The 18328-nt window shown below is 37.5% G+C and overlaps 1 protein-coding gene across 8 annotated transcripts in view; it reads left to right on the top strand.

Annotated features, from left to right (window-relative positions):
* The window catches only part of RAPGEF2 (Rap guanine nucleotide exchange factor 2), a 182998-nt gene extending 174468 nt beyond the window's left edge, over nucleotides 1–8530 (top strand). For 6 of the 8 annotated variants that reach the window (XM_021536561.4, XM_021536558.4, XM_021536559.4 and 3 more), the window contains 4 exons: nucleotides 96–321; nucleotides 1936–2495; nucleotides 5037–5342; nucleotides 6534–8530. In XM_021536561.4, the coding sequence (XP_021392236.3) occupies nucleotides 96–321; nucleotides 1936–2495; nucleotides 5037–5342; nucleotides 6534–6559 (1118 nt within the window). In that variant the 3' untranslated portion in view covers nucleotides 6560–8530. Of the gene's footprint in view, nucleotides 1–95; nucleotides 322–1935; nucleotides 2496–5036; nucleotides 5343–6533 lie in introns of those variants that run through there. The other 2 variants (XM_021536560.3, XM_085578862.1) reach the window with 2 other exon arrangements.
* The last annotated feature ends 9798 nt before the right edge of the window (nucleotides 8531–18328 follow it).

Genomic DNA, 18328 nt, shown 5'->3' with positions numbered 1-18328 from the left:
TTTTATTGCCAGTTTTATCGCAGTATTGCCAGTGGCCTGGCAAGAACTGAGCAGGCATCTTGGAGAGTCTGATTAACACCATGTTCCCTTTGCAGGCTACACTTTAGCTCCAAGCAGCACCGTGGATAACTTCTCTGATTCTGGTCACAGTGAAATTTCTTCTAGATCTAGTATTGTCAGCAATTCCTCTTTTGACTCTATGCCAGTCCCCCTGCATGATGAGAGGAGACAGAGGCATTCTGTCAGCATTGTGGAGACAAATCTTGGTGTGGGAAGGATTGATAGAAGAATCATGATTGAACCAGATCAATACAGCTTAGGGTAAGAATTTTATTTTTGCTTACTTAAATTATACTTTCATACTTTTGGTGTATATGTGGCATGTATATTTGTCCATGTAACTTTCCCTGTTTCTCTCAAGTATTTTTTCTCCTCTGCTCTTAAAAAACTACTACTTCAGTGCTTCATTTTGTGATAATGCTCCATTCCTGCTAAGAAAAGGTTTTGTACTTCTGAGTGAGTGATGAGGTCTACAGCAGTAACACATCACCTCAGTAGATGTTACCATCTGAGCATTTCATTGGTGCCATAGATTATCCACTTTGTGGCAAACTAGTACCCTAGTCTGCTTTCTCCATGGGAAATTAACTGAATTAGATGAGATATTCAAACAATTACTCAGTGACCAAACTGAGAACAGAAATAGCTAGCAATTTTCCAGTCTGCTTCATGGAAAAGTGCATATTTGTCTAACTCCAAAATATTTTACTCCAAATATCTCTTCTAGTCAACAATAATTGGAAGCTAAAATTCACATTACGCTACTGGTTTTCTAGTAATTTTCTAGGTAATTAACTTCAGTAATGGTGGGGAAGCTAGTGCTGTGAGGAGTTCTCTAAATCTCTAACAGTGAGCTTTGGCATGAAAATAATTGGAGTTCTGGCTCCTGTTTAGGCTCCCCCTTTTTTTTTTTTTTTTTTTTTTAGCTGTAATTTGGATGCTTCAGTCCACTGAATGGTTTCTGGGGTTTTAATCCTGCAGGCTCTGTGAATGGCAGACCTGTTCCAACCAAAACTGCTGTACTTCAGCTTTGGGAATCAAAGGCTATGCAAACTCTGTTCAGATGTCTTAAATATTTGGAAGAAGAGGGTTCTAGTCTGCATAGGAAGGTGCCCTGGAAGAACAAGTCCAGGAGCCTGGATATCTGCTAAGCAAAAGTGACACTTTGTTGGTTTTATCTGCTGCTGTGTAAGGGATCATGTCAGACTCACTTAATCATTGAAAGGCTACAGAAAACATACTTGCTCTATGAAGTAGCATGTGTTTCCAAAAATAAGCTTAAAATACATTTCTATTTGCAGGAAATGTTGAAAAGTTAACTCTCACAGTTTCTTAAGCAGAAAAAATAAAAAATCTGAACTCTAAACCTGAATATCACCACTTTCTTCTAAATTCTGTTTCTAGCTTTTGAAAGCTAGCTTTTTTCCTACCATTTGCTCACCATGGCTGGGAAATCAGTAGAATAACCCTGTTTGTTTCCCTGTATGTGTCTGTGTGGTTTGTCTGTCTTAAGGAAATGTTGCAAAGATTTTACCTTTTGAAATTACACTGCTGAAGTGTAAGGTTTCAGCAAGTTTTCTATCCAGTTTTGTTTGTTTCTGTTTGCTTTTGTTTTATTGAAAGAAAAATGTTATATTCTCCAAATTGAATCAGCCATTCATGCAAACAACAAGTACTATCAAGTGCATCAAAATCTTCCACCATAGAATCATAGAATGGTTTGGGTGGAAAGAGACCTTTAAAATGTCACGAAGGTTACCTAGTCCAACCCACAGCGTGTTTTTTGTTTTTCTTTGGTTGTTTCTTTGTGCGTCTTGTTCATGATTTCCAATTCCAACACTGGATTTTTTGTCCCCCCCATCAATGTGTACCCAGCTCATATGCACCGCTGTCAGAGACCAGAGGCCTGTATGCTGGAGCAACTGTACTTTCTTCTCCTAGTACAGAAGAGCTGTCGCAGGACCAGGGGGACAGAGCTTCACTCGACGCAGCTGACAGTGGCCGTGGGAGCTGGACTTCTTGTTCGAGTGGTTCTCATGATAACATCCAGACAATTCAGCACCAGAGGAGCTGGGAGACTCTGCCTTTTGGACACGCTCATTTTGATAGTTCAGGCGATGGGGCGGGACTGTGGGCCTCGGGCGGCCACATGGACCAGCTGATGTTCCCTGACCATGGCACAAAGTATGGCAGGCAAAGTCAAGGTAGGGAGGGCCTTGATCAAGCACAGTCCAGAGCAAGCTGGGCATCTTCCACAGGATACTGGGGAGAGGACTCCGAGGGTGACACAGGTACCATAAAGCGGAGGGGTGGGAAGGATGTTTCGATTGAAGCTGACACCAGTAGCATAACATCTGTACCAGCAGAGGAGACAAAGCCAGCTCCCGTCCCTGCCCACACAACAGCAGCATCAAGTAGTACAAAGGGGCTTGTTGGTAAGTTAAGTTTTGTTTGCTGTGAAAAATTTTAATTTATTTGCTTAAGTTTTCTCATATTGTTCTTTATTTCTTTTTTCTGGTTTTGTTTTGTTTTGGTTGGTTTTTGTTTTGGTTTTTTTTTATTTGGTTTTTAATTTTTAAGGCAAAACTGAATATTTTGTAGTCTCTCAATTTTTTCCTTTTAACTGTACATATATTGCTAGGTAAAATATCATTTATTGTTGATTCTCAGTTCTAGCAGTGCCTTTGTGTTTCAAGAGAGCCTGCCAAACATCAAAAAACTAGCTCAACTGCTGGGCAGTATTTTGAGAGGTTGATGTATTTAGAGATCTGTTCTGAAATTTGAATTTCTCATCACAGTAAGGCTCCATAGGCTATATTTAGAAATCTTAGTAAATGTGGCCTGATTTTTATAGAAGTGTTTTACTTTATACCTTTGTATGACTTGTCTGATAATTGTGAATATTCCTTACTTCTGAAAATGGGATCCCTTTGTGTTAAAATACCAACTGAAATTTTTCTTTGGACTGCTGAAACTGAAGGGGTTTCAAAGAAGTTAGAGCTGAAATACAATTCTGTGCATTCAGTAATGGAAAGATCAAATAATGTATAAATTAGTATGAAGGTGTCTTTGGCAGAGCTTAAAATTTTTATCATATTATTCCTTCTATTAATCCTAATGTGTGGGCCATCCAATACCTCTGAATTTTTGCCTCTTTTCTTCCTTTCATTCTCCCTCACTTTGCCTTTTGTCAGGTTAACATGAAGAACTATCTAAAAGCCATTTTTTGCTGACACAGCTGAATGTCTGCCAGATTGAGGTCATGCTGAGACCACTGTGATAAACAGGTTTTCCATTTTCTGCCCGAGTATATTGCTTAGCAGTGGCCTTTTGCCTCAAAGCTTGGGTGCAGGTCTAAATCCCTGGGCTATCAAGAGGAAGAAGGTGTATGGATTCATGCCAATCTCTAATTTTCCTCTTTGATACCCTTGGTTTCCTCCAGAATGTGTAACAGGTGTGCTTCCAAATTTGCCTTTCAAGGCAGTGCTCACCACTACATTTTTACAGACTTGAAAGAACATGAAAGACAACTGAAAATTCAAACCAACACAATTCCATGGCCTTCACTACTATTAACTAACTGTCCTGCAGATGTAACTCTGTGTATCACTATCCAGCTGAACCCACTGGTTTACATAGTTCTTTTGCACTTAATAGATATTGATTTCTTGTAATATTTCAGTAAAATCTTTCTACAATAGAATCTTTCTACAGAACTTCTGATTTTCAGAACTCTTTGAATAAAGTTTCTCAGAAACCTCTTTGTGCTGTTTTGCTCAGTTAAAACAGTTTGCCCAAGAAAAATACTTAGAGTCTATTTGAAAATTTTTGGTTTTGTTGTAATAGCAAGGATTTATTTTTAATCTATAAGAACTTGCATCCAAGTAGCACCAGTCCATTTTAAGCTTGTACAGCCCTTTCAGTCAAATCATTCTGTATAATGCAGGGTGGTGTTGTCATCAGCACTTATGCAAGTATACAATGTATGACAAGCTGTGAAAATTGTCTGTGTCAGTGCTGTATTTCCTGCTTTATTTGTAAGGTTTGCCATTAAAGTGGTCATGTGTTAAAGGGCTGGACCCACGATAAGTGTTCAGTATCGAAGTCCCAGTTGACTTCTCTAAGTACTTAACTCTGAAACAGAGACTCTTGTCTATCTGTTGTATGTCCTGGCAGATGCTTAGGATTTTAAACTTTTTTTTTCCCCGTAAAGTTCTCTCCAAGAGGGCTTCTCAGTATGGCCTGAGTTAAGCCTTGTTCAGGTAAACAGTTACATCTCAGTGATATCCACGGGCTAGGTGGTAGTCTTTCCATCTCCTAGATAAAATCATATTCAGTCGTTGTTCTTATGGGAATACTTTCAATTTTGGTTTTGTAGAGAGTACAACCATAGGTGCTGCAAACAGTAGTGCATGCAAATAGTATAGTGATGAAGCTCACTTCTCTTCCTGATCTCTTGGAGTTGTAGCTTATGCCTCATTAAGTAGCTAGATTTGTAGGAAGAAAATAATGTATCAGATGGATTTCTTTTTTCCCCTCCAAGATGCTAAAAACAAAGAGATAGGTTCTTGGATGCAAATCCCATCTTCAGAATTAAGTTAATCGTACATGTGGAGAGATGCCAGAATTCCTGATGTTTACTACTTCTATGGACTTTTAAATCTTCAATGTTGCTTTGATCACTGTATATTTTATTGTATACAATTGTTGGAACAGCTTCAGTTGTGAAGTTTGAACAAATTCCCCATGAAATTTGGTGAATTTTATTAGACTAATGCTTCACTGCTGGAAGAATAGCTATATCCTGTGTATGTTGTATATCCTGTACTGTGACTGATTTATTTTCCACAAGCTCTTTGTCTAGCATGCCTGGGCTGTTGAGTTGGTTGATATTTATTTAGCTTTTAACTGTCTATTTTCCTTTGAGCAGTGTTCCTCATCCTCTCTCTAACAGTCACCTGTTGTTTTTCTGGCAGCAAGAAAAGAGGGTCGATATCGTGAACCACCTCCAACTCCTCCTGGTTATGTAGGGATACCTATTGCTGAGTTTGCAGAAGGTGGCTCCCATCCAACCAGGAAGCCTCCAGACTACAACATAGCACTTCAGAGGTCTAGAATGGTGGCACGGACATGTGAGACTCATGGGACAGCAACTCCACAGCAGCAGTCACACGGCCACTCAACTGGCAGGCCCGTGAACAAACCTCAGTGGCATAAACCAAATGAGTCAGACCCACGTCTTGCTCACTATCCATCTCAAGGGTTTTCCACAGAGGAAGATGGTAAATTTCTAGTTGTTAGATTTTGAGTGTGCTGCATGCAAAATGGGTCAATGCTTTCACAGACACAGAGCAAATGACACAAATCTTGCCATAATTTGAACTCCATTTCAAAACTTGCTATTTGTTAACTTTCTGGAAGGGAAGGAATTCAGTTCATCCTAAATGTAATTTAAAATTTGGAACATAGGTCCACTTGAATCTTGAACAACCAAGCAGTTGGCTTACGCAGCCTCTCTGGAGGTGCCTATGTTCACCTTGTACAGCCCTGCCTGCCAAGATTGTCCGCATTAACCATATATTTAATGATCAAAATTTTTGATCAAATTTAACTAGATCAAAAATGATCAACTATTCTGTAGACCAGGATCAATGTATCCTGGTCTACAGAATACTTGCCCATCCACCTCACAGAGCACTGTTGCTCAGGTTTATTTGGATAGTTGCTCACATTCTACCTGAAGCACTTTACACTGTGAACACTGAGTCTTCCACTCTGTTTCACGTGATGAGCCCACTGCTGCCTCACTACTTTGCTGGTCCAAATGTGTCTACATCTTTATGCTTTAGCTCAACTGTGATGTTTTTCCATGGAGAGCAAGTGTAGCTGGATTGCAGCTTTAGGTCCTCAAAATTTAGGTAGGGTGGTGTCAATATCACTCACTTGTATGCTTTATTTTGCTTAATGATAGACTAACATTCCCCTTCTCCCTCTAACTGCTTAGTTACTAAGGTTTTAGGTGCAGGATGAACTTTGCAGTTCAATGTGATGAAGTCTACCTTAACTGAATTGCTTCGAATTTTGAGAGCTACCATGACAGAAAATTTTAATTGTTTCTACTAACAATGACTAAATGGAAGATATATTTAGGGAGAAAATGTCAGATGCCTTTCTGAAGCTATTAGATAGCTAGGAATCTCTGTTGTACTCCTCAGGGTGAATAGCTGCATTTAGCTCAGTTAAAGCAATTGTCCTTTTTTTCTTCAAGATCAAAATTCCAAAAGAATATGTCTCATGAGATCTGAAATGTACTGAAATTAAGATTGTTTTAAAGTATATATACTTTTACAATGAAATGGAGAACACATGAGTACAATACACACAGTTGTTGTATGCACAGCTTGTTTCAGTCAGTAGCAGTCTTGTATTTTATGAACTAAATTCTATTTTCCCTTATCCTATTATGTTTGCAGAAGATGAACAAGTCTCTGCTGTCTAAGACTTGGTTTTTTCTGGATCCAGAGTGAGCCACCTTAAAGGAGAGCACAAGAAGACATCCCTAGAATAGGAGCCTTGGAACTATGATTAAAGGATGGTGGACCTATTTGCCTCCTTCCCTGCCTTAAAGCAGCATGGGGCTTCTTCCTCTGCCCCTCCCCCTTCTGTCCCCTCTCCCCTTGCATGTGAAATACTGTGAAGAAATCGCCCTGGCACTTTTCAAACTGTGTTGCTTGAAATGCACAGTGCAGCAATCTCCAAGCTACCACTGTCGCTGTCTGCCACATCACACAGTATCATTCCAAATTCCAAGATCATCACATCAGGATGATTAACTCTGGCTGCACTTCCCAATGCCTGGAAGGGTTTTTTTAAATCTTCCTTTTAGATTTTAATCACAATCCTAGCACTTAGTCTCATTGGGATAATGAGATAAGTTAGTTGTCAAATACGTTTGGCCTTTAACCTACAAAGAGAAAATTGCTTTGAGATCTTTCAAGAAGGCAGTGCTTATTTGCTTGTTTACAATGCCTTTGTTACAATTTTGTATGTTTGTGTTTGGGAGATCAAATAGTGCATCTGAATAGTAATTACAGTATTATTTCATACCTGTAAGTAGGGTTGCCAGCCTGAGCTCTTGGAAGAATATTGCTACCACATGGCTGAGCAGGGCAGAAGGGAAGGCAGAGGTTGCAGGATGCAGCCTTTCCTTGACTACCTGGCTTTGCTCTTAATGTGCCCCACCCTGGAATCTTCACGAATTTGTAAATGTTAGTGTTAACAGCATCCTCATCTGGGTCTGGTGTAAATGCAGAAACACAGTGCTCACAACTGGTCAGTGATCAAGAGGACATAGTGTGCCTCATACCTGTGCCTTCCAAAATACAGGATGGCATGCTAAAAAGAGTGTCCCATTGTAATAAGACAGATGGCAACCCCACGGTTAAGTTATATACAATTTATTTTTAAACTATATAGTAGTTATATTAAAATAAAAATTAACTGGATTACACTGCAGTGAAGGCAAGTTGGGATGGCACAGTTTGTGTCAGCTGTTAACACTGATCTAATAACTTCCATCTATTGACTTCGACATTAGGGGATAATCGAGTCTTTAAGAGAAAAAAAATACAAATAACACAGATTTGCCAGCCTTTGCAATGCAGAAATAGTCACAACTGTTAATGGCTTCATGGATCACTGCATGTGTAGAGAAGGCCAATGTGTAGCAACCACCTGCTCACAGCTGCTATTAACCCTATAATGACTGAAATGACCCTCCCCTCTATTTTTGTGTTGTTTTTGCACAGACTCCGGAGAAGTGAAGGCTGCCAATCCGAGTAGTACTCAAATGTGAGGAACTGCTGGTCTTGGATTTTTTTTTTCCATTGAACTCAGCTGATCATATTGATCAGTAGATAAACGTAAATAGCTTCAACTTTTAAAGATCAAATTGCAGTGTTTTTTCACTGTATCAAACAAATGTCAGTGCTTTATTTAATTCTCTCTCCAGTAATCATAGCTTTTGTCTATTTGCTTATATATAACATTGTCAATTATGCATTTGTAATTTTACATGTAATATGCATTATTTGCCAGTTTTATTCTCAAGGCTATGGACCTCATGTGCATATAGAAATACAAAATCCTAGCTCTATCACAAGTTGCACAAATGTTATATAAGCATTAAGTAATTGTAGACCATAGGACTGCTAATCTCAGTTCGCTCTGTGATGTCAAGTGCAGAATGTACAATTAACTGGTGATTTCCTCATACTTTTGATACTACTTGTACCTGTATGTCTTTTAGAAAGACATTGGTGGAGTCTGTATCCTTTTGTATTTTTAATACAATAATTGTACATATTGGTTATATTTTTGTTGAAAATGGTAGAAATGTACTATGTTTATGCTTCTACATCCAGTTTGTATGAAGCTGGAAAATAAATAAATATAACATTAATGAAGTCCATATTGATTCTTATGCATTTTCCATGTTCCACATACTTGAACAAATTTATGAAAAAAATTTACTTCTCTGTGTATTAATATTAAAGGGACATTGCCAAGTGATGTGGGCAAACCACTGGTGTGGAGTTTTTCTTGATATACAGTTGTGCTTCTGATAATTTTTGAAAACCTTGGTGTGTGTACTGTTGAATGAGAATGACTGATACTGTGAGCATCCCCAGCAGAATCATTTGAGATGCCAAAAAAGGTATGGACTTAGGTGTGTGTAGAATGTAAACAGTTTTAAAGGTAAGATTGTGTTGATTTTATATTCTGAATAGTGTAAAAGTAAGGAATATATGTTTTAACGTTTGAGTAGGGAGAAGTATGGAAGGTGATCCATTTGAATTTTTACTGAACAAGTTATGTCAAATAATAAATATCACCCAATAGCATGCCCAGTGATAAAAGCTGATGTTAATTCAATGTCAAATCTGTAGATTTTGTTTTTCCCTCAGAGGCTAGATTCTTTATTTCCAATGGTATGCAGAAGACTGGTTTAAAATGGTACTGCTAAAGCCATAAACAGCCGTATCCCATCTAGCTTTGAAATTCCTGGCAGGTGGCATTTCCAAGTCTAAAATTAGTTCAGTGCAAAGGGAAGCAGCAAAATGCTGTCTAGATATGTCTTCCTAACATAGTTCTTGATATTATCCAAACTTAGAATTATAAGAAAGATAAAAATCACTGAAAATATAGGACTTGTAAACATTGTGTTTTTACTGCTGTAATCTCTAGCACTGTAAGGGAAGAAGTTATGGATATTTAGATTTGTGTTGTATAGTGGAACTACTGTCTGTGAATCTCTGGCTAATACTTACTGTGTACATTTCAACAAGCTAAAGATTAAAATTTGTTTTTACATTAGTAGAATGAACACACATTTTTACCTATTTTACCTACAGCATTGTCCTCCAGTAGTACTAAAGGCACAGTGATAGGGAAATCCTCTTACCAACTTGTGAGGTGTTTGCACACTTGTCAGTTTTTCATCTGTGCTTGATATATTATTGAATTAGGCATTGCTCCCTATCCTTCTGTTTATGCCTCCTTACTGTAATTAGTATTTTAGATCACATTATGTAGAGACATCCTCAACATAGCATCCAATACAGATAGCATAATTCGTTATGGACTGGGTGATAAATTACACATCACACAGCAACTGATTCAATAAAGGCCTTAGTGTGACATTGAAACAGGTTTGGTAGTTCTAGTATGTGTAATATGAATTTTGTGCTTACTGAGTGGATGCAGCAAAATGCAGACAAGTAAATACCAGTTGCCAGGATTTAGAGTTGCATTCACCAAAGTGGAACTGAAATCTACGGAATTTTTTTGTGTGTTTGAAGAAATGACATTCAATTATCTGTGTTCTTTTATGTTTTTGTGGGTTTTTTTACAAAACTTACTGAGGCGGAGGCTACTGCTATATGCAGTATATTGCACACTGGAGTCAGCAGGAATCTGTAAAAGCTGAAGTACTGAGGGTACTGCTTCAATGGATTCATCTTCATGATTTGGAGAAGCATACATGTTTTACATCTGTAAATCTGAGACTCAAATATTTGGTCAACCTAAGGTGAGGAACAGGTTTTGTTTTAAAAAGAAACAAAACCAAAACCCTTCTATTTTCTTCAAGACTAGTAGAAAATGCAATAAATTTCTAGGCTGTGTCATATGGATTGTTGCATAGTTGAAACAAAATCAACTCTAAGAGAATTCAAATAATGGTTTAATTACAAGTATTAATAATTATGTATTCCTTGCTATGGAACGAAACATTAAAAATACTTCTGTGAATAAAGCCAATGAAGCAAGAACAGCCTCTCTAATAGAAATAACACAGATCCATTGAAGAAAATATGAACATTTTTTAAATTACTCTGAAAATTACCCCCTCAGGAGACAGCAGCCATGTGAGATGATTAATAGAATTTTGCTCCCCTATCTCTAGATTGTCCTTTACGTAAGCTTTACAGTCTTGTCTCCAAAACTTGCATGCTTTGAGAGTGAAAGTAGGTTTATTGCTGATATAAGGTGGAATCTGTTACTTTCTGTTTTCCACTGAAAATGTGATAAATGAAAATTTAGAGTTTTTGCTAGAATATGAAAACCTTTAAAGTTCTCTCTTGCTTATATGTAGTGAGTATGTAAGAATTAAACTAAGATATTCAACTACTAGCAACTGTCAATAATATAATCTTAAACTATTAGCATTTGATTTTCCTGGGATTAAATTTATACAGTGACACTCTACACACCTACGCACAGGCTGCATTCTCTGTAAAGAAATTAGTCTTGGCTCTCTGTGTCAAAACTCAAATTTGTGTTAACTGCTGGCTTCTCCTTAAGTGCAGACTCATAGCTCCCTCAACTTTTTACTCAGTGACTTGACTTGCTCAGTCTTCTCTTTCAATTTGGAGAAATAATTTGAATTTTCTTTCTTTATTTGGTCAATTAATCCTTAATGGCCTAGTTTTGGCCTAGGTAGTCTAATGTCTGAAAGGACCTTTATTTTCTTTGCAGCACTGTTGCACTTGCTAGCAATGAAATCCTTTGTGTATTTATATAAAAACATTATATATATAAAACCCCATTTTATGTGTGTGTATGTATTGGAAAAAACACACTGTGTACTATTGCAGCACCCGCTTTTTTAGCTAGCATATCTGCACCAGAAAAGAAGACAGTGCAGCATTATTTAAAGTAATTTTTTTTTCAGTGAAACTTACACTGGAGTAGTGATGTTTAAAATGCTTTCTCAGTAACTACCAAACTGTTTTGATATGCAGCTGTTATCTTCTGATACAGTTCCAGGAAAGTTTTGCCACTTGGGCCAGGGTCAGTAGGTGTGGCAGAGATAAATCACCTTGGTGCTGTGTTCAATATGTTTTTAGGCTTTTCTCATAATTAGAGAAATATGAGCAGTTTTTAACTAGTTTTGAGTTTTGTGCAACAAGGAAGATGATCTGAACTGTGGCTTTCTAAGAGAAGGTAGGGCTGTGAGTCCTGGGGTGGCTTTTTTTTTTGCCTTGATGTCTTTGGTCAGAGTCCAAGTGAAACACAGGAAATTGTACTGATACAAAGCAACCTTCCACATTGAGGCCCTACTTCCAACATCAGTGTAGAACTGGATTTGTTCTGGTTTCACAGTCCTGGGAACCCTCATGATCTTGATACACATTTTGCTCTTAAGGAGAGATAGTGCTGTTGCTGCATTTCTTACTTGGGAGACTGATCCATTCCTCTGGTTGTCAAAAGATACTGAGCCTCCATATGATGGTTTATATGTGTATGTGATTTTTGCATTAAACATTCTTTGGGCTAAACAGCTCTCTTCCCTTCTTATTTCTTGTACCTATATCTTACAGTGGCCATATGTTCTTCCTATCTGTCCTGTCAGAATAAGTCAAACTTAAGTGGCACAGGTAGAGTGGAAATTTCTCTACGCACTCGACATCTTGTGCAGTTTGTTTGGGGGGGGGGGGGAATTTGTTGTGTTTATTTGGTTGTTTCTTTTTTTTTTTCTTTTAATGTAGATGTCTAAAAATGCTGCTTAAAATGAAGCATGATCTGCATCTTGATCTGAATTTTATTCTAGTTTTGTCACTGTGATTATTACATCTTCACCTTCTCCTCTTACAATATTCTGATCTGTTGTCAGTGTCTTCCAACAACCATTTGTGCTATGATGATTATTGTTATTAAGGTAATAATTTGATCATCAAGAACTCCAGCAGTAGTCCCTCTCCAAATGGATACTTCCATGTCTTACAGCACATAGTTTTTTCCCTTCTGTGCAGGTAGGTAGTTTATTTTACTTGATATTGCCTCTACCTTGCATTTTATTCCTTCCTGTATTTTCTCCAGGATCTATAAACAAATTTCTATTTTGAGATGTGTTCTCAAGGTTTTATTAAGACAGACTGATGACTTGTTTTTCCCTACTACATTTCTAATATTTTGGAATGCTTCAGTCCCCTGGTGTAGCTCCTGATCTGACAGCTTCACCATGTCTTGTTATTCAGTTTGTGGTATCCAATACTAGCTCTTTCAAAACTAGTAGCTATAGTACATACCTATAGATGGATTATTCCTGAGCTGTCTTCTTTCTTGGTCATATAGTGGCACTGCAGACTCATTTTATCTTCAAGGTATTTATTCCATTGAAGAATCTTTGGCTTTTTGTGTCAATTAAAAAGTCTATTTCAGATTGACTTCTGTCCATTTTGATTTCTCCATCCTTCAATATACTAATTTGTCAGTCTTTGTTTCCCTTGCTTATTATTTTGGTTTGGGTTAGAGGATAGATTTTCCTGGTTACTCAAAAAATTTGTTTAGGTTTTATTTCTTACCCTTGCTGATGACACATTCTGGACAGCCTTTGTATCTTGGGTAACCTTTGAAATAAATGAATATTTCACTGTAAGTAATGTCAGCAGAGAACTTGGCTGAAGAGGTTTATTCAGGTTCTGGTACTGTGCTTTGAAAAAGTCTGTGCCTTCCTAGTAGAGGAGAAAAAGAAAATCTGTGAAATGCAACTTCCAAGGATACCTGGGGTCCTGTTTCCTGTAGCTCCCTGAGAGGAGGTAGTAGCACAGTGCAGTGTTTAGACTGAAGAGCCCTGAAACTGGTGGAAGTCTTTCAATCATTAAGGCTGAAGGGAAAAGTTTCAAAAGAATGTTGAATTTTGTTTTATGCTCAATTAATGTTGGCAAAATCACTGAGCTTCCTGGGACTTTGCATGCTATGCCTTGGTAGATGTGAAATTCATTTGGCAAGTCACTCATTGTATTTTTGAAAAGCTCACAGCAGAGACTTTACCAAAATTCCTGTTATACATATGGCTTATGTATTTATTGCTCTTGAATATGATTCAGCAAACCATTCATGTTTTAAGTGCTTTGTTGACTATGAAAGGGTGCACTTTGCTGCTTCTCTTCCCAGCACATACGTGCTTTTCCTCTTTCTCATGCCTCCCTTGTTGTTCTTTAGATGCATAATTCTTCCTCCCTGTTAACCTCTTCCCGTTGCTTATATTAGCAGCTTTCTCACACAGCTTCTCATTGCTCCTTTGTAGAACACAGCACCACCCATTTCCTTCCTCCCAAAGTGTGTTTTGTGTGTAGTCCTCAGAAACAATGGAAGGAGGCAGCACTTTAATGCTCAGAAAGCTGGAAAGGAGTGTACCCAGACAGGATAAATTCAGACTCCAGTTCTTTGTCTGCATGTATATAGCCTTTTTTCTCAATTGCTGCCTGAAAGCTGGATTGTTCATGTTTCTGTGTAGTGCCCATAATATATTCATAGCATAACTCTTACTTTGTTATGATCTGATGAATACAAAGTTTTTGGTTTTTTATGTGCTGAAGTCTTTGTCAGATAGAAATGGAGTGTGGCTCAGGACCAGTGAAGGGAGTTGGGGAGGAGGGGAACTGAGGGAGCAGCTGTAGTTCTGGTCAGACTTCTCAAATGCAAGCAGTAATCTTATAAGGCAGGGGGGTCTGTTGTATAATTGAAAGGGTCTATTTAGTCTAACTATTATTTTTTGTAAATCACATTTTTGCTGCTTTTCATGTTTAACCAGTATGCATTCTCTATAAAAACATGCTTCTTTACCAAATACTGTTGAAGACCTGTATAGGACTGAACTACCTGCATGTTGTGTATTACAGGCTCACCAGGGAAATGGGCACAGCACCAAGCCTACCAGAGTTCAAGAAGTGTTTGAGCAATGCTCTCAGGCACATGGTGGTATTTTGAGGGCTGTCCTGTGCAGGGTCAGGAGTTGAACTTGGATGATCATAGTGGTTCCATTCCAGTTCAGAATATTCTGTGATTACAGCATTTGTTTGGTTGGGATGTCTCCATCCTGGCACTTGCTCTTCAAGCAGTTGACTTTCCAGAGTGCTGTGCATAGGCATTCTTTTTTGGTGTTGCTTTGTGTTTTGCTCTCTAAATGGAACTTTTAATGAAAACTGGCATGTCACACATTTAATGTCTTTGAAATCTTGTGGCTCTTCTGTAATTCACTGAAGATTGTGTCCAGTTCTTTTTTGCTTATACCGTAGAGCTACCTCAGTTAAGGAGTCCATTGGATACATCCTGTTTCCTTTCATGTGGCATGTAAGTGGGCTGTAACACTGCCATTTCAGGTAGAATGCAACAGTTTGCAAATTCTGATAGTTCTGAGTAGCTGGAGTAATGTCTTTAGGCAGTTAGTCACACTTTTCTAGTAAGGGATTGAACTATGCAGAGGTCAGTGACTGTCCTCTAGGTACTATTGCCAATTTTAATTACACTTTTCCATATATTTCTGGCAGGTATTTCAAGGTTATGGTTATACCTTGCTTTATGTTACCTTTGCACTTGGGATATAAAAATGTTGTCATGTGTGGGCAAAGATCCCTTAAGGGTCTATTGAATATCTGGTGGAGTCACTGCACAAATATTAATTTAAACATGTCATTCCACTTACAGAGAAGAAATTACTCTATTCAGTCAAGTGATACTGTCTATGACTATCACTAGGAGTGTAAGGTGATTAAGTGTTTGCTTAAATCACCTGGATTTGATGCAGGCATCATTTTCACGTCTTTGCTACTACTAGTCTTTGATTTAATTTCTGATTTCAGCCTTTGTTTTAGAGGATTTGTTTTTAATTTGAGTACAATGAGTTCTCCCTGAAGTGTGGTACACTCTGCATCTTTTTAAATCTTTGCTGACCTCTAAGCTGCTGAGATGTCACACTGCATTGTTTGCTCTTAGTACTTCTTTTGTTTGTTTTTTATTCACCTAAGTGTTGTTTGAATTTTTCATTTAAGGTTTAGGGTAATTGAGGTTTCTGAATTTGTGTTTTAACTGAAATCAGGAATTCAGTGATGTTTGTGTAGCATCAGCAGTGTCAGCCTTTCTTCCTTTCATACTTGTAACCTTGTCCTTGTTTTCAGTGTTGTCCTGATGATTGTGTCCTCATAAGTTTAATAACTTTTGCTGAATTTTTGCTTTCAACTTCTGTATACTGTTAAAGAAATCTTTGCAGCTGAATGTATTTGCTGCCTCCTGATGTGCTGATGCTATTCCTCTTTGCATCTCCTGCTAGTCTGAGTGTCACAAGCAATTTCTTCTCCTTGTGTTGAAGTGCACTAATACTGTATGCACAAGCTGCCCTTGACACTTAAGATGGACTTTTCTTGGGCATAGTTTCATTTGCAGCAGTTGGTGTCTTTGGACAACAAGGAGACATTTTCTCTTAAGAATGCATCTCAGTATCAGACAGATGGCTATGAAAGAAAATGTTGATCCTGTCCTAGCTTGTACTGTTAGAATTCTTAATTCTTCACGCAATTCACAGGTGCCTGAGGAGCTTTCTCATGGCAAGAGAAAGTTAACTTGCTGATTATTTTCTTAAAACAATCTTTCATATTATGTACTGGTTATCCTGATAGAATGTTCCTAAGGGAATTATTTTCGTGGTTGGGATATGGAGTAGCCCAGATTTGCAACTGTTTCTGCTGCAGATACTTGATAGACCTTCCTTAGTCCAATTGGCAAAGACAAAGTTAGAAGTTTATCTAACTTCTATTATCTAGGCTATGTAGTTGACATTCTCAACACTTTATACTGTGAAGTGAATAAACTTGCTTATTTCTAAACAGTGGAAAACCAATAATGCTGTGCATTTTTAAATAAGATTTCTAAAAGAAAAAGTTACACTCCTTTTTATTACGATAATCTACCTTTAATTCCCTGTTTGTGCTCCCTGATATTGCAACTATATTATCCAGTGTTTTAATTCTAACACTGTTTGATTATGATGTAGACCTGTATCATATGGCTCTAGTGAGCCAATCCAATGGCTTCATGATTCTCTACATAGTAATTTCATCACATCACAAGTCCTAGTTCAGTTCATTAAGGTGTGCCCGGAGCTCTGTGCTGAGAGGGTCCTGCCCAAATTTATGACAGTTGCCATTTGGTGTGGGTCATGCCAAAAAGGCATTGTGGTTGAAGCAGGAGCTTCCTATTTCTGATGCTCTGAAAGTGTGCATAAGCAAAAGGCACGCATAAATAAATGTGAGGAATGCAAATTGCTGACCTGCTGAAAGCAGTCATGTCCCCCCCTTCATCCAAATGAGCTGCTTGACAGCAGTTCAAGCTCCTGTGGCATGCTGGGCTCTCTTGTGGGCTGTCCCACTTCCAGTGCCTTGTTGGATCCCTGCCTGCCTTGTGTCCTTGTGGAGACAAGGGCATAAATCTGGCTTAGCTAGTGATCAGTGGTGTTCTCTTGATTATTCACCTAGGATAGTCAAGTAAATTGCTGTTGCTGCTGTTTGGAGTTTTGAGGTTGTAGGTTAATGTTTTATACATTATTTTACTGCTTTTTTTTCTGTCTTCAGCTACATATCTTGCACTCTTTGTCAATTTAGCTTATACCAATATTTGTTTCATATATAATCTTTCACTGCACTGTACCAACACAATCTGTCCTTAATTTCAGTTCCTCCTCACTGTTTACCTTCATTTACTACATCAAATTTCTATGCTTAATTTAGACTGGAGACCCTGTGAGAAAGGCAGTGTAAATTTATAAAGTTATATCAGTGGATAACTCTTGGCTTTTTTCTTTCTCAAAGCATGCTCTGCATTGCCAAGGTTACCAAGAAAAAAAAAGCAAAAAAAAAAACCAAGCCCAGTTCTCTGCAGATTTCTTAAATTATGGATGCACACTTAAATAGTTTAAAATACGCTGCTTACTCTGTGAAGGTCACCTTTTTCTGAAGTATTATTTCATAAATGAAATGTGCTGGGATTGTAGAAACATGGAATTGGCCAGATGTACCCAATCAATAACTTTCACAAAAACTGCTAAAATTATGTACTTACAAAATACTGGATGTTGATGACATAGCATTTATTCTTATTAGAATAAATTGGATTTTTCAAAGATGAGAGTTCAGTTAAAGTTATTGACCTCTTCATGCATACTTAAGAAAGAAAAATAGTGATAAATTGATGAAGACTGATATCAGTATAATGGTCTGGAGAATTTGAACAAATTGAATGCTTACTTCAATCCTGAACTTTGCCCAGCACAAAAAAAAAAAAAAAAAAAAAAAAAAAAAAAAAAAAATTCAGTACTTCCAGCTTTTTGATAGAAAACGGCATATTTCATTCTAAGGAGAAAAATGTACAAGGAAGAGCATTGTTCCAAACTACAAAATAGACTTCATGCTAATCTGACCTTCACTCAGTAATCTTTAGGTATACTCCCATTCTGGCCAAATAACAAGCATGCAGCACATGTGTAATACACACAAATAAAGTCTTGAAAGCAGTTGATTTTTGCAAGACAGGATGAGAATAATTTTCTCCCTAGCCATTAGTGCTAGAAACAGCAGTCAGGTGAGATTAGATTTTTTTTTAGTTTATGTCTCATTTCTTGTCATAAATGAGTGATAAATTTAATTCAAACTAATACAAAGAACAAAAAACGCCTTATTCAGAAAATAAGGCATAAAAGTAATAAGAAAATGACTACTCAAAATTGTAATGATAAAAATAATATGAGAAAATGACTACTCTAAATTTAGGTCATAAGAATTAATATTGAAGAAAACATTTCTGTAATCTTGTTCTTTAAAATAAAATTACCTGTATTCATAATGATAACTTATATTTTTAAGTTGACAGGTTGATTCTGCCTGCTGATCATTGCTTTCAGCTGGTTTTTGAGTCTCCCTTTCATCTAAGATAT

The sequence above is a fragment of the Lonchura striata genome, chromosome 4, assembly GCF_050655825.1.
Source record: "Lonchura striata isolate lonStrDom1 chromosome 4, ASM5065582v1, whole genome shotgun sequence".
In the NCBI taxonomy this organism is placed as follows: Eukaryota; Metazoa; Chordata; class Aves; order Passeriformes; family Estrildidae; genus Lonchura; species Lonchura striata.
This window is presented reverse-complemented; position numbering and strand designations above follow the sequence as displayed.